The following is a 16,606-nucleotide window of genomic DNA, read 5'->3' as shown; positions in this document are numbered from 1 at the left end:
GAACAAAGTTTATGGGTGACAGACAACACCTCTGTGTTCAATGTGCACAGCATTCTCAGTGGATTCCCTGCAGCTCTGTGGGGAGTGCATATGTAGAGTATAGTACTACTGTGTAACAAAGTAAACCTGAGAAAGATGAAATTAAAGTTTTATACATACCTGGGGCTTCCTCCAGCCGCCTTCAGGATAATCAGTCCCTCGTTGTCCTCCTCCACCACCTGGATCTTCTGCTATGAGTCCAGGTACTTGAGCCAGTCAGGCGTAGTGCGCATGCACCCACTCCACCGCCAGGAGCATACTACACCTGTGCAGCACTATTGCGGAGGTGCAGAATGTTCCTGGCTGTGGGAGCGGCATGCTGCCGGACAGCGCTGACTGACTGAATTACCAGGACTCATAGCAGAAGATCCGGGTGGTGGAGGTCAGCGAGGGACTGATTAGCCTAAAGGGGGCTGGAGGAAGCCCCAGGTATGTATAAAACTTTACTTTTCATCCGTCTCAGTTACCCTTTAATTTGCAGTCACCAAACCAAATTTTAACAACATATCAAATTATTTGATTTCATCAGCAAAGGGAGTGCATACATTTGCATAAATCAGCATCAGTGCAGAATTATTTCCATCTCATTGACCATCTCTATTAGTGACCCGGCTACACATCAGTCTTTATTCTTACAGCATAGATGTTATTTAGTATATATAAGAGATTCCTGTGTACACATCATATATACAGTCACAATCAGATATGTATATCTGACCTTAAAAATACGGGGACTGCTTTATTGAAGCAGCACAAGTAACTCATTTTGATTGGTTTATTTCATTTTTGTGGACTAAGCACAGCTATTACTGTATATATACTGTATATATACATTATTTTTAATAACTATTATCTGATAAATAGAACATTTTATCATATTTTCTATTTTAATTACAGTTACAAATTCATTAGGAGTCGGAGTCGGTGCATTTTTTCCCGACTCCGACTCCAGGCACCCAAAATTGCCCGACTCCACGACTCTGACTCCGACTCCACAGCCCTGAATGTAACAATGTTCACAGACTGGAATTTACAGCTGTCTCTAACAGCCAAAACAGCTAGGAGCAGCTACATAACCTGCCCACAGTAAAAATGTCACCATTAGAGTTGGGCCGAACCTCCGATTTTAGGTTCGCGAACCGGGTTCGCGAACTTTCGCGGAAGGTTCAGTTCGCGTTAAAGTTCGCGAACCGCAATAGACTTCAATGGGGATGCGAACTTTGAAAAAAAAAAATTATGCTGGCCACAAAAGTGATGGAAAAGATGTTTCAAGGGGTCTAACACCTGGAGGGGGGCATGGCGGAGTGGGATACACGCCAAAAGTCCCCGGGAAAAATCTGGATTTGACGCAAAGCAGCGTTTTAAGGGCAGAAATCATATTGAATGCTAAATGACAGGCCTAAAGTGCTTTAAAACATCTTGCATGTGTATACATCAATCAGGTAGTGTAATTAAGGTACTGCTTCACACTGACACACCAAACTGTTCACTGAACAGAACAGGTATACAGTGGCGGGTTCACTGAACAGAACAGGTATGCAGTGGCGGGTTCACTGAACAGAACAGGTATACAGTGGCGGGTTCACTGAACAGAACAGGTATGCAGTGGCGGGTTCACTGAACAGAACAGGTATACAGTGGCGGGTTCACTGAACAGAACAGGTATACAGTGGCGGGTTCACTGAACAGAACAGGTATGCAGTGGCGGGTTCACTGAACAGAACAGGTATACAGTGGCGGGTTCACTGAACAGAACAGGTATGCAGTGGTGGGTTCACAGAACAGGTATGCAGTGGTGGGTTCACAGTACAGGTATGCCGTGGTGGGTTCACAGAACAGGTATGCAGTGGTGGGTTCACAGAACAGGTATGCAGTGGTGGGTTCACAGAACAGGTATGCAGTGGTGGGTTCACAGAACAGGTATGCAGTGGTGGGTTCACAGAACAAGTATGCAGTGGTGGGTTCACAGTACAGGTATGCAGTGGTGGGTTCACAGTACAGGTATGCAGTGGTGGGTTCACAGTACAGGTATGCAGTGGTGGGTTCACAGAAAAGGTATGTAGTGGTGGGTTCACAGAACAGGTATACAGTGGTGGGTTCACAGAACAGGTATGCAGTGGTGGGTTCACAGTACAGGTATGCAGTGGTGGGTTCACAGTACAGGTATGCAGTGGTGGGTTCACAGAACAGGTATGCAGTGGTGGGTTCACAGAACAGGTATGCAGTGGTGGGTTCACAGAACAGGTATGCAGTGGCAGGTTCACTGAACAGGTATGCAGTGGTGGGTTCACAGAACAGGTATGCAGCCAGGGACAAGCTAAGCCTAACTAATCTTTCCCTATGAGAGACAGTGCAGCAGCTCGCCCCACTCTCACTAATGCAGGCAGTCAGTGGCACACGAGTGACCGTAATGGGCGCCGCTGCCTGCCTTATATAAGGGGGGTGGGGCTCCAGGGGCTAGTGTAGCCTAATTGGCTACACTGGGCCTGCTGACTGTGATGTAGAGGGTCAAAGTTGACCCTCATGGTGCATTATGGGGCGAACCGAACTTCCGCAAAAGTTCGCCTGCGGGACGCGAACGCGAACCACGGAAGTTCGCATGGAACCGTTCGCAGGCGAACCGTTCGGCCCAACTCTAGTCACCATGTAATGAATGTCAGAATGTAAATCGGGGAGAGGAAAGATTTTACAATGAGCAAACACTGACTAACTCATTTATACATAATTATTGTAAAAGTGAAGCACTTTTTTATTACATTATTTTCACTGGAGTTCCATTTTAATCAGTTGCTCTCAGTTATAACTGAAAGAAAATTGACTTTCAAAGTAATGCCCATGTTTTCCTATGGCATATATATCTAATTATATATGTTGTTTTTTTCCTGGGACAGTATGGCTGTCCCTGCTGCTTTAAAAACCCAGAATCTACAGGCAAGGTGCCCATTCAACAAACCATGACTGCACCATGTCAACGTCAAGAAGAGAGGTTGTCTATAAAAATGACTATAAAGATGTTGATCCCCAATCTGTGCAGCTTGTAGCCCTAAAGGCCAGATCTGCACATGGAACATAACTGGAGCAATTACAATGAGTTAGGCATGTTTGTAAAATTATACCTAAGCAAGGAATATCTCTGCATCAAGCAGTCCCAAAACCCCAATGTACTGCCCCGCAGTGTGTGCATTCATTGGTCTACCTTCAGCTGTTCCTTGAAGGCAAAGTATTTTCCGGAGCAGTTGAGCTCGTAGTTCAGCTGACACTTCTGCTCCTCCAGGACCTGCGGGTCCACCTCCAGCCTGCTCACATCCTGCTGGCCAAACAGGTCGCAGTATTCCTCCAAGATGGCCTTGGTGATGCTGGTCACCTGACTGTGGTAGTCGGTGACTGCCTGGGGAATAGACCAGGAGACACTATTATCATCTACACCTGTGAGACAAAGCCGTGACGGCACTCCTTGTCTTGTCTGTACTCTAAAGGTGGCTATACCTCATTGCCGAGTGACCATCCAATATGATTATTACAGTTGAATCTGATGAAAATTGGTGCTGCCAAGTGCATGCCCAATCGACAATTGCCTAATGATGTTGATTCAGGGATTTTATCTGATTGCCATCTGGAGTCAGGAAGGAATTTTTCCCTTTTGGGGCTAATTGGACCATGCCTTGTGGGTTTTTTTTCGCCTTCCTCTGGATCAACAGGGGTATGTGGGGGACGGGCTGGAGTTGTACTTTGTACTGGTTGAACTCGATGGACATATGTCTTTTTTCAACCAAAATAACTATGTAACTATGTAACTATGATAATGCAACCAATTTGGGCCCAAAATTGATCTGATGAATTATGCACTATACATTACCTGTCTCTGCCTGCAGCTTGTCCACTACTGCCTCCGGGCACTGTCCTCCGTCCATACAAGCCACCCACGTGGTTGTCAAAGTAACGTGAAGGGCGTGATTGGACGAAGGAGGCAGCCCAAGCCAGCGGCGGACATGAAGATGTGATGTATAGTACACTGGGCATGGGGGGGGGTCACACTGCATATTGGGGGGTGGCGAGGCGGGGGTTGCCGCATCACAAGGCTGATTCTGGATCGATTTCAGCATGGAATTGATCGGGAATCGGCCTGTGGTGTATGGGCAGCGGACAGATCTCTCTATAATCAGACTGGATCGGAGAGAGATTTGTATCTTGGTGGAATCCGCCCATACATCCCTAAATGGGCCCGTCTGTACTCTAGGACTGAATCCAGGCAAAATCTCCAGTGTTTCCCTGCCGGGGAGGAAACGCTGTCATCTCTTCCATGGCTTGCTGTCGCACAGAATCTGGCCGGCATGTTGCAGTTTCCGGCAGCATGCATCTCAATCCCTATAGCCGGGCATGGAAGGGCTAAGCGATGCGGATGTGTACTCGCATCACTACAAGTGCCAGCATGCCTCCTGCAAGACGCACGCCGCTCAGTGGTAACCGGCACATAACATCAATGATCTCCAATGAAAATATCAAATGAGGAACTTCAAATTCCTAGAAAATCTCTCATATGCATTCCCAGCCTACAGGACTACATCTCCCATGATCCCTAGCAGCAACTGCTGACTGCAGATACCTCAGTGACAATGCTACACCTCAATGCCTGATGGGAGTTTGTAGTTCAGTCAGCCTTCAGACGACAACAAAAGGAGTGGAATCACAGTGACTCAGTCTCGTCGTCGTCCTAACACAGGAGGCGTGGCCATATTCAGAAACCTTTACAGGAAACCACGCAGGGGTGCTGCTAAGGTTTTTATGGCCCCAAGTGGCAAATAATTTGTGGCCTCCTCCCCCTCTCCCTGAAGGGAGAGGCAAAAAATGGGTGTGGCTCCCCATGAAATGGGGAAATGGGCGTGTCTATGACATGATGTAGGTGGAGGCAACTGCATTATGCTATCAGGTCAATATGGAACGAAAATCTCTGAGGAGTGACATGAAGAATTAAGGCAGTTCTGTGGTGGTGGGCTGCAGGCACATAAAAGAGTGCTGCAGTTTCTTATCTACTTTCAGAGGCAAAATCACAAAATCCAAGATAACTGCATGGCCAAATTGTCTTTTCACCTTGAAGTTACATTCTAGGGTGCAGTTAGAATATGGGGCAGAGGTACGGGACACAGACATCATCCACATTGGTAAAAAGTCACAGTGACAATGTCTCATCACTAACCTTCTGAGCACCAGCCGTCCTACGCCCAAGCTGTGGCCGAGGTGGTACCAGTTCCTTCACCCTGCGTGAGAAATAGACGTTATCTTCATTTCAACACTACAAATAGCTGAGACGCATGCCTAACATTCTCCTCGAGAGACCCAACTCACAGTTACCAGAACTGCAATATCTATATGTCTTATAAAGTCCACCACAGCCATGGAGATCACCGAGCAGGACTCCTCAGAATGACCAAATCACACTTTTTGTTCGCCCATCTCAGGGAGGACCCCGGATCCTGTAGTGGCAGTACAAGAAGTCTGGGACAGAGATACTATCACTCTATCACTTTCTAAGACTCTCTCCCTGCAACTGCCACCACCATGTAAGAGAGATATCTGGGACACAGATACACCCCATATATCACTTTCTCAGACACTCTCTCCCTGCAACTGCCACCATCATGTAACTTTTTGCTTTTGGCAGTTTTGTGTGCCTTGTAACTCTTCTTATCTTGCTTCTCTGATGTTATGATAAAAGTAAAACTATTGTGGAGTAAATGATTTGCCATTATCTGAAGTAATGCACTATGGTGGCTCCATTACACAGAAATAGGGGCAATTGTATAAAATTACATTCTGTTTGAAAAGACCATATAGTACTTGGTATTGTTTTCTGCAGAGAGCTTTCAGGTCACTGTTAACTCTGGATCACCGAACTGAGTATGCCGAATTCATATATTTATTGTATGAGTTTTCTGTCCTTAAAGCACACCTGGCCTGAGGCAAAGCGACATAAGGCAAGCACAGAGGTACATTCAAGCTGGAGGCACATACTTCTGTGCATTGTCCGTTCCTCTCCCCGTTAACCCCGGTTCCTGTAATTAGTACTTGAAGAGCATGACTTTTGGCTACAGACAGGAAGAGGTTGGGTTTCCTGCCACCCTTCCATTGAGGGGAGTGAATGGGACGGGGAAAAGGAGGGAAGGGGAGGGTGATAGGAGGGAACATCACGGAAAGCCCGCCTCTTCCTGTTTTTTAATTTGACTCTAGCTAACAGTCAGATTTTTCAAGGCGTGATTACGGAAACCGGGGAGAACTAGGAGAGGAATGGATAGTGCACAGAGGTACGTGGATCAAGCAGGACCACCCCTCTGTTCTTATCCTAGGTGGCTCTGCCTCAGGATCGGTATACTTTAAAGGGGCAGGAGGGACAACAAGTGACGTGTGTTACCTACTTGAGTTCCATTTCTTCCGCCATGCGTTTGGGCACTAGTGGCTTCTCCAGGCTGATCTCCAGTACCACGTATGACCCAGATTCCACATATTGCTGGAGAAACAAAAAACAGAAAATCCTGCGGTGAGAAAGGTCAGATTCCCACCATGATGGTTGGGTAGAAGAAGCCTGACTAGCTGCCTCTGAAAAGCCCCGACCGGGTGCCTCTGACGAGCCCTGGGCGTCTTTCTCTAATGAGTCATGTCCAACTTGTGTATGAAGCTTAATATCGTGGGAAGCCAACACGGTAGTACTCGGGGAGGGGGGGGGGGGGGGCTCTCTTACAAATAGCAGCAGAAAAGAAAACGTAAAAAGGGGTCTACATTAAACCCAAGACTCCATGAACAGAAAATCAGAACAGTTGAGTAGACGATTGGGGGGGGGGGGGGGGGGGGGGGTAACAGACCACCTTGACTAGATGAATGCAACAAGAAGGAATGAAGGAACTTCAGAAATGACTACACTTCGGAGTTAAAAGAGCCTTTCGCTACAGTAAATAGGGCAGTGAGAGCTTCTTAAAGCACCAGCATGAGAGACCGCTCAGATCAGAACAATTAACAATACAGCAGGAATCAGGGCTCGCCTCAGAGATAAGACTTAATGGCAGAAACACTTAGAGAATCTACGCAGCCTTATATAAAAATAGGAGCACCCGTACAAGCTGACAAAGACACCGGCATTCCCTGGCATAAGCTGAGCGCTTTCCTGTATGTTATTGTCAAACACTGACTCTCCTCAGACGGGACAAAGAGCTTCCAATCCAGACTGAGGCGGCAATTAGGCCAATACATTTACTGAGAGACGATGAAAGCATTGAACCTGTTGACAGCAGAATAAGATATTTATGCCACAAAACAAATTCAACCATACTGCACAGATACAATAGTGGGTATAGGAACACTGGTGGTGCGCTCCTTTCAATTCAAATACAATACACACTCCACTAGGTCAGAGCACACTGGTTCAAAAAAGTCCTTCAGAAAAGACCATAAATAGTCCACCAAAACTTTGTAGCTCCCAACAGGCATCCTAGCAGGGGCGATGCAGTAACCTTCCGGTACAGTATACTACCAGCACACACCAAGCAGTGGTCCCTCAACCTTAAGAAGTGACCTTCTATTAGATAAGGCCTGCAGCGCCTATTGAGTCATCTGGCCGCAGCTTGCCGTTTAAAGGATCCTTCTGAAACATCTCTTGTTACTGGACTTCCTGTACCCCATCACCTCAAATAAAACATATCGGGTGGCCTACGCATGGGGTAGAGCCCGTTAAAACTCTGTGCTTTTGTGATTCAACACAGTGGCGTGGTGGTTGGCGCTCTCGCCTTGTAGCGCTGGGTCCCGGCTTGAATCCCAGCAAGGTCAACATCTGCAAGGAGTTTGTATGTTCTCCCCGTGTCTGTGTGGGTTCCCTCCGGGCACTCCGGTTTCCTCCCACATCCCAAAAACATACAGATAAGTTAATTGGCGTCCACTAAATTAGCCCTAGAGTACGATACACACACTACACGATACATACATAGACATAGGACTATGGTAGGGACAGTTAGCGACAAGACAAAATATACTCTGTACAGTGCTGCGTAACATGTCAGCGCTATATAAGTAAATAATAACTCAATAATAATAATAATTATAATAAGTGATCACAATGGTACATGCTAGGCTTGCTTCAGCATGTAGCATTGTAGTGTGTTGTGTTGGTGGTATAATGGTTAAGATAGCAGCCTACCAAGCACTAGACCTGGGTTCAATTCCCGGCCAATGTATATAAGCTGGCTTTTGAAATCCTACATTTCACTAAGAAAGCTCATGGATATATCACAATGGTACATGCTAGGCTGGCTTCAGCATGTAACATTGTAGTGTGTTGTGTTGGTGGTATAATGGTTAGGATAGCAGTCTACCAAGCTCTAGACCTGGGTTTGATTCCCGGCCAATGTATGTGAGCCGGCTTTTGAAATCCTACATTTCACTAAGCAACCTAATTTTTCTCTTGGATATATCACAATGGTACATGCTAGGCTGGCTTCAGCATGTAGCATTGTAGTGTGGTGTGTTGGTGGTATAATGGTTAGGATAGCAGCCTAAAGAGCGGTAGGCCTGGGTTCGATTCCTGGCCAATGTATGTGAGTTGGCTTTTGACATCCTACAAATTTCTAAGCAAGCTCATTTTTCTCTTGGATATGTCATAATGGTACATGCTAGGCTGGCTTCAGAATGTAGTGTTGGTGGTATAGTGGTGAGGAGAGCTGCCTACCAAGCACTAGACCTGGGTTCAATTCCCGGCCAAGGTATGTAAGCTGGCTTTTAAAATCCTACAATTCCCTGGAAGGTGAGACCCTCCTCCCTCCGGGAGGAGGAAGGGAGTCTGTCGAGTAGAAATGGGGGCAGCACGGTGGCGTAGTGGTTAGCACTCTCGCCTTGCAACGCTGGGTTGCCGGTTCAAATCCCAGCCAGGTCAACAACTGCAAGGAGTTTGTATGTTCTCCCCGTGTATGCGTGGGTTTCCTCCAGGTACTCCAGTTTCCTCACACATCCCAAAAACAGACAGATACGTTAATTGGCTTCCCCCTAAATTGGCCCTAGACCACAATACATACACTACACAATACATACATAGGACTATAGTAGGGATTAGATTGTGAGCCCCTCTGAGGGACAGCTAAGTGACAAGACAGTATACTCTGTACAGCGCTGCGGAAGATGTCTGCGCTATATAAATACTAAATAATAATAATCTTATTAGGCAGAAATCAGTTCGGTGGGAAAAAAAAATTTGAATTCCGTAAAATTCAGCAGAATTTCAAATTTTTCAGCGGAAATTCCGCCATAGTGATATAGCAATTCCGTTCCGTCACAACGGAACGCAATCATCTAATTCCGTCCGGAATCACAGGATTTGTAATTCCGCGGAATCCAGCGACCATCCCTAACCAGGAGCCTCCACCACAGTATCCAGTCTAGTTCCAGACCTCCAGATGAGGTATTTATATAGCTTTACAGTTGTCTACTATAAAGTCTTCTAGAAGAGCAACCATATCCAGTTCTGCCTGGATAGCAAAGACAGGATTTTTTTCCCCCACAAGCCTATACGGTGGTTGCAAGGATTGGAACCCACCTTTGTGAGTATAACTCACCAACACTACACTTTGCTCCTCTACCTAGCGGCACTGCACTACTGGGCTCCCGGTCTCTCCTAACTTCTTTAGGGGGTTTGTTGTACCCATCCTAGAGACCTTCGATACCTCTGTCTGCAGAAACTAAGCTAACGTAGGGGAAATCTACCCTTCTACTGTATATATGCATCTATGATACAAATGAAAGTGCAGTAGTGCTCAGACTTGCATCCATCTATGTGCGTGTTCGGTCACAGATGAAGCTGAGATGGCTACATCTGGATAAGTGAGGTTACTGTGAATTCCAGGCGCCGAGAGGCTGCCTCAACCCAATCTCAGCTCTGTCCCTTTCCCCTCTTTTTTGTTGTTTTTTTCTAGCTCTACTCTTAGTTTTTGTTTTATTTTTTGAATTTGTGATAGGTATAGTCAGTTTAGGTCAGGTTGTTTTTTTTCTCTTTTTTTTGTTTACTGCCCCCTGCTGCTCCTCATCTCACCCCTTGGCTCACCCCCACCACGTGGAGAGGGCCCTCTCCGGCCCGGAGGTCCAGCAGCAGCACATTCCGCCATCCTGCCTCTGCAGCAGCATCGCAGGCAGCGGTCAGACTCCAGACTCCAGCCACTCCGCTGCCGCCGCGCCCCAGCTAGGAATCCTCGGGTGTTCCGTCGTGCGGTGGATTGAGGAAGCCGGCCAATCTATCCATCCTGCTCCTAGCTCCTACTGTCCGCTGTATATTGGGAATCCTCAGAAGATGCACTTGATGCCCGGACACCAGGAACACCAGTGAGGAGCTGCGTCCGACGCCCAGACTCCAGAGTCACCAGTATGGAGCTGCACACAGACACCAGTGAGGCTCCGCATCCTGCACCACAAGTGGGCTGCCTCTGCCATAGCCTACCACATCATCTCCATCACTCTGCACCATCCCACAAAGGCACATCACCCGGCTCCATCCGGAGATGCTGAGGCCCTAACACATTACACCAGCCTGTAAGCTTTGGCACACCTGAGTCACTGCCTGGATGCAGGCTCCACCTTGTAAGTGTGACACTCCTTTCTAAGCCACGGGGATATCAATGTACTGCACTAATCTCTATGGGCTCCTGAAACTCCATCTGGACCCGTTCCAGTTCCCATACAGGGCAAACAGGTCCACTGATGATGTAATCAACATCTGCCTTGAGCTCATCGGTGACCACCTGGACAAACTCACCAAAAACCACCTAATGGACTTCAGCCTGGCATTTAATACAATCTGCCCTCACATACTGCAGAACAACCTTGCAGCACTCGAGGTTCATCAGACCCTAGGACTTTGGATCACGGACTTCCTGACCAACATATCAAGCTGGGCAAGATCTCTTCCCAACCGAGGGTTACCATAACAGGTGCCCCACAGGGCTGTGTCCTGTCACCGATCCTGTTTTCCCTGTATACCAATAAGTGCAGATCCACAGCAGACTCTGTCAAGGTCTTCAAATTTGCAGACGACACCACCATCGATGGCCTTGTAACTAAGAACGTCGAGCAGACCTATCATCAGCAGGTCAACAGAATATGCCTCTGATGCAAGGAAAACAGGCTGGTCCTCAGCACGACCAAAACAGTCAAGTTGATAATTGACTTCAGGAAGCATGCTCTCACCCCACCTCCAATCTTCATTGATGGCAATGAGGTCGAAAGGGTATCCTCCGCTCGCCTCCTAGGGACTCACATCTCCAGCGACCCGAGCTGGAAAGCAAACATCGCCACCCCCCCCCCCCCCCCCAGAGGAAGGCCCAACAAAGACTCTACTTCCCTTGCCAACTGAGGAAGTTCGGCAAAGCCCAGGAGCTTAAGTCAAGTTTCTATTCTGCCACCAAAGAATCGGTCCTGTGCTCATCCATTCTTGTATGGTATGCTGGCTCCTCAAACAGCAATAGATACAAGCTACAGAGGGTCATCAGAGAGAATCATTGAGAAACCCCTCCCGTCGCTCGACCTCCTCTACAACTCCAGATTGTGATCCAGGGCACAGAGGATTGCAAACGACCCCTCCCATCCAGGCCACCGCTTCTTCAGCCTGCTCCAATCTGGGAGGTGGTTTCAGGCCATCTCCACCAAAACCTCTTTTTTTGCTCTCCACCGTCAGGCTCTTGAACTCTTTACAATGGCTCCCCCGTGAACTGTAGCAATGGGTGATTGCTCCCTCTTGACGGATTAGAACACCCGTATCTTGTCGAGCAATGTAATACGTTAAGCTGCTGCGATTGTGTTCCAGCCTCATGTACCATACGCTGTTTAATACTGTGAGTTGTATCGTTGTATTTATCTCTGTCTTATCTGCTCCAGATTACTACTTATTGTTCTGTAATTGTCTGCAAAGTCTGTAATTGTCTGCAATGTCGTAAGTGCTTAATGTCTTCCCATCTGAGCTGTTTTGTGTGCCATACCCTATTCCAGGCACGACATAGTCGGGCTTGGGAAATAAACCTATTCTGATTTTTGTAGAACAGAGTGGCTGTATATAGAGAGATATAGTGATCATGGTGAGGTCCTCTACTTGGAGAAGGGAGGTTGATGCACAGAGAGGAGGGGGAGTTGTACCTTGAAGAACAGAGCGGCTGTATATAGAGAGATCTAGAGATCATTGTGATGACCTCATGTGGAGAACATGGTGAGGGAGAGGTCCTCTTCTTGGAGAAGGGAGGTTGATGCACAGAAAGAAGGAGGAGTTGTACCTTGAAGAACAGAGCGGCTGTACAGAGAGATCTAGTGATCATGGTGAGGACCTCTAACTGAAGAAGGGAGGTTGTTGCACAGAGAAGAGGGGGAGCGGTACTGGTAAGGGGGGACAGGAGGTAGAACACAACTTGAACAACCTTGAAGAATAGAGTGGCTGTATATAGAGAGATCTAGAGATCATGGTGATGACCTCATGTGGAGAACATGGTGAGGGTGAGGTCCTCTACTTGGAGAAGGGCAATTGATGCACAGAGAAGAGAGGGAGTTGTACCTTGAAAAACAGAGCATCTGTATATAGAGAGATCTAGTGATCATGGTGAGGTCCTCTACCTGGAGAAGGGAGGTTGCTGCACAGAGAGGAGGGGGAGCTGTACCTTGAAAAACAGAGCATCTGTATATAGAGAGATCTAGTGATCATGGTGAGGTCCTCTCCCTGGAGAAGGGAGGTTGCTGCACAGAGAGGAGGGGGAGCTGTACCTTGAAGAACAGAGCGGCTGTATATAGAGAGATCTAGTGATCATGGTGAGGTCCTCTCCCTGGAGAAGGGAGGTTGCTGCACAGAGAGGAGGGGGAGCTGTACCTTGAAGAACAGAGCGGCTGTATATAGAGAGATCTAGTGATCATAGTGAGGTCCTCTACCTGGAGAAGGGAGGTTGCTGCACAGAGAAGAGGGGGAGCTGTACATGTAAGTGGGGACAGGAGGTGGAACACATGAGTGAGCCTAGGAAGGCAATAAGTATACTTGCACCCCTGGGGTCATGCATTACCTGGCCTTCCACATTAGCAGGAGCAGGCTGGGCAGCTATAGCAGCCGCTGGATCGAGATCTGCCGCTTCCGGTGGCTTCGGGCCGGCGGACATCTGCAGAGAGAACGACATGGAGGTGTGACTGATCTTCTAGAATACACTGCAGCCCTGGAGTGGCTGGAGCTCAGCTATATAAGACTTACCCGTCTGGTGGTGTCCTTCTCTCGGGCGCCCTTCTCTTCCTTGCCGATACGGCTGGGTCCCGGCTTCACCTGGGGCGAGTTCAAGCCTTGCGGGGCGGCTGTAGGTTTACCCATCAGGCTGCTGTGCCGCACGAGGTCGCGCATCACGCTGGACTGACACTTGGTCTGCAGGAAGGAGGAGAAGGAGGACTGGGGTACATAGTATCCAGGCGAATGACCCTCTCACGGAAACCGCTAAACTCCCTGGCAGTGTACTATTCCCCCTCCAAATTGTTGCAACCTGAATTACCCTTACGAGGGGCGCGCAGCATAGCATTGCAGCTATGATGGCACCCAGCTTTGGCGGTCAGCGTTGAAATGAACTGCTTTGGTGGACTAGATTCCCGGGACCACAATGCAGGTTATAAGCTGTGGACTGGATTCCAGGAAACACTGTGCAGAACACAACATGGTGTGTGCCAGCTGTGACTGAACGTCAGGACTGCATCCGGAGTGCTCCCCTATACAGGAGCGGCCCTACCATGAAGCCACCTGAATCGCCTGTTTGGGCCACCTGCCTCCTCTCCGCCCTCCCGCCAGCCTTCCTAGACACACACTACCCCCCCACCCCTACCCCCCCCATCCACGCATTCCCATCCTCATTCGACCAGTGGCTCCTTCCACCCTTCCCTAGGACATCATAAGCAGGTGACGTGTCGATATACGTCTCTTAACGAGGCTCGCTGTAGTAAAACCCCATCACCGGCAAGAGATCACCATGGTCAGTCAGAGGGGAAGCTCTGGCACGCGACCAATCAGGCAGGAGTGCTGACACCAGACCGGCCAATCACAGCTGCCAGCTGCTCCTTTCGCTAACTGGTGCTGATGGTCTAGTGGGCGGGACTGTGCTCATAGCAGTGACACCTGATAGGTTACTGCTACTGATCAAGTGCAGTGATTGGCCCAATGACATTGCCTCTTCATGGTGAATGGCACATCACCTGGACAACAGTTTCACATTGAGAACCATAGTCACTGCAATAGTTGTGTACCATATACATATTCTGGCCCTTTAAAGTGGCATGAAATTCCATATAAATAGAAGTGCTCACTGTCAGAGCTAGGAGAAATGTGATATAAAAAAAAAGATAATATTTCTGCTGGTTTCCATCTTTACTGTTTCTCTGTGATGCCAAAAGTGACATCACTTCTGCCCTTTTCTTTCTTTCTTTTTTTTTTCCATCCCAGCTCAGTGTATATTTTCCTCCCCTTCTGCCACAGCTAACCCACCCACAGCAAACATCACCCAGACAACAGGCTTACAGTACTGTACATCACTGTGTAAACACGTCAAAGTAAGAGGGGGATTCAATTACCTTCTTGCCATAGTGTCCTTATCTTATCCAAAATAGGAAGCTTTCTGTTATTTGCATGCTGATATAGGCCTCGTTCACACTGGGTGCATTCAGAAATGTATTTAAGCGCATGATAAAAAAAGCACATGCATTGATGCACGTCATATCACGTTTCAGTGCGCTTTTTTCTAAGCAGACCCATGCGTTTACATGCGCTTCAACACACTTGCACGTGTTTTTGTTCAACATGTTTTATTTGATGTAACAGTTGTCAATAAAGATTTGTTTTTATTTGATTTTTTTTTAACATAAGAATCAATGGAAAAAGCTGTACACAGCACAGTGCGCTCTGAAAAGTGTACAGCAATGTCCCTAGTGTGAAGCAGGCCATAAGCTCGTTACTGTAGCTAAAAAAAGCAAAAAACTTCCTACAATCCCGTTGACACTGCACAGTTCCTGCAGTTAGGCAAAGGCACCCAGGCCAGGGAAATAAAAATCTGGGGACACATAGGGACCAATTTTAGAACAAAAGAGGTTTACATATATTTTTGGGGCACTATTTTTTGACAATTTTATTTATTTTTTTGGAATGTATATGCCCCTTTAAGTTACCTAGTAGGGGTGAATGAAGGAAGGGCCACCTATGCAGTTATCAGTATATGGTGTTCGCAGTTTAGGGCCAGGGCTCTATCTAGTCTAGAAAGATCCAGGTTTCCCACAACAACACATTGTAACCACATTCCACAAGCAATCCAATGAGGAGACCTGTCTTTATTTAACAAGTCACATTGAGGTCAGATTGTACTGAGATCAGATTGTACCGAGAATAGACCAGCCGGTTATATCACCGGGAAAGTTGGGTGCCGCCACATGTCCCGCATCTTTGCTTCTGGGTGAGATCCTTCTCCCGAATGAAGAGCAGAAGAGCTAGCAATCTCAGAGGCGGAGCAGTGGACGTGGCACCTACCTTCTCCAGCACCTCTGCCTCGTGGTAGGCCAGTATGCGGTAGGCTCCCCGCAGCCGTTTCACACCCGGATACAGGAGGGGAACCATGTTGACGTAAGCCACCCCATGGAAGGAGACCTGGAGGTCCTCCTCGCTCTGCTGAAGAGAAGAGGGACAATGGAGAATCAGACGATGGGTGCGGGATTCTCTATCCTTCTCTCGCATTGTAATTAAAGGGAACATTACATACATTGCATACCTCGCAACTTTTTGAGATGAGAAATAGGGACACTTAAGCCACACCCCTGCCCATGCCCCATCACACCCCCTAGTCACGCATATCATAAAGATTTCATAAGAAAAATGTGTTGTTATATAATTCAAACCACACTGGTCCTTCCTACCCTGGTTCATTTCCCTTCATAGTAACGTTTTACAATTAGTAATATATTGTAACGATCGGTGTAACACAGAGAGGATCTGATTACCGGTGATCTGCAGTATCACCGAGAATACAGAATATACCCGATTATTGATGATCTGCAGTATCACCGATAATCAGATATATCTACTAACCTCTGGACACCTGAGAGATGAGAGTGTTTTGGTGCAACAGTAATACTTTGAGGAACGCACCCGTAAGATGGGTGCTAGACAGTAAGAGATACTGCTATGGATCAGATTCCTTCTACAGGCCTAAAGCTCCCCAAGGGGAGGAGCAAGGCTGAGAGAGAGAGAGGACAGAAGGTGAGTGACACCAATGGTGAAGTGTCACTGACAGGTCTGTGAACTATTTCCAGACAGGGAAGATAGTTCTCGAGGTCGGACAGGCCAGGTCGGCAACAGACAGACAAGGTACAGAGACAGGAGGCAGATGCGGATTCCAGAGACTAGCCAAGTTCAGCAACAGAGTATCAGAAAGACAAGGTACACAATCAGAAATCAGAAGAATGGTCAGGAAAGCAGAAGGTCATAACAAATAATCAACAATGCCTAGACTTGAGTGTGAGCTCCAAGATTCTCACACTCCAGGAACTAGACTAGATAATA

General features: G+C 47.6%; 1 protein-coding gene across 5 annotated transcripts in view; it reads right to left on the bottom strand.

Annotated features, from left to right (window-relative positions):
- The window catches only part of CFAP70 (cilia and flagella associated protein 70), a 78,063-nt gene that overhangs the window by 29,242 nt on the left and 32,215 nt on the right, over positions 1-16,606 (bottom strand). For 4 of the 5 annotated variants that reach the window (XM_068243503.1, XM_068243505.1, XM_068243506.1 and 1 more), the window contains exons 10-15: positions 15,578-15,715; positions 13,277-13,441; positions 13,095-13,187; positions 6,450-6,541; positions 5,234-5,294; positions 3,236-3,427 (exon numbers count right to left, since the gene is read on the bottom strand). In XM_068243503.1, the coding sequence (XP_068099604.1) occupies positions 3,236-3,427; positions 5,234-5,294; positions 6,450-6,541; positions 13,095-13,187; positions 13,277-13,441; positions 15,578-15,715 (741 nt within the window). The remainder of the gene's footprint in view (positions 1-3,235; positions 3,428-5,233; positions 5,295-6,449; positions 6,542-13,094; positions 13,188-13,276; positions 13,442-15,577; positions 15,716-16,606) is intronic. The other variant, XM_068243502.1, reaches the window with a different exon arrangement.

This window comes from Hyperolius riggenbachi, chromosome 7, assembly GCF_040937935.1.
Source record: "Hyperolius riggenbachi isolate aHypRig1 chromosome 7, aHypRig1.pri, whole genome shotgun sequence".
Taxonomy (NCBI): domain Eukaryota; kingdom Metazoa; phylum Chordata; class Amphibia; order Anura; family Hyperoliidae; genus Hyperolius; species Hyperolius riggenbachi.
Note: the sequence above shows the minus strand (reverse complement) of the source record. Positions and strands in the feature narration are given on the sequence as shown.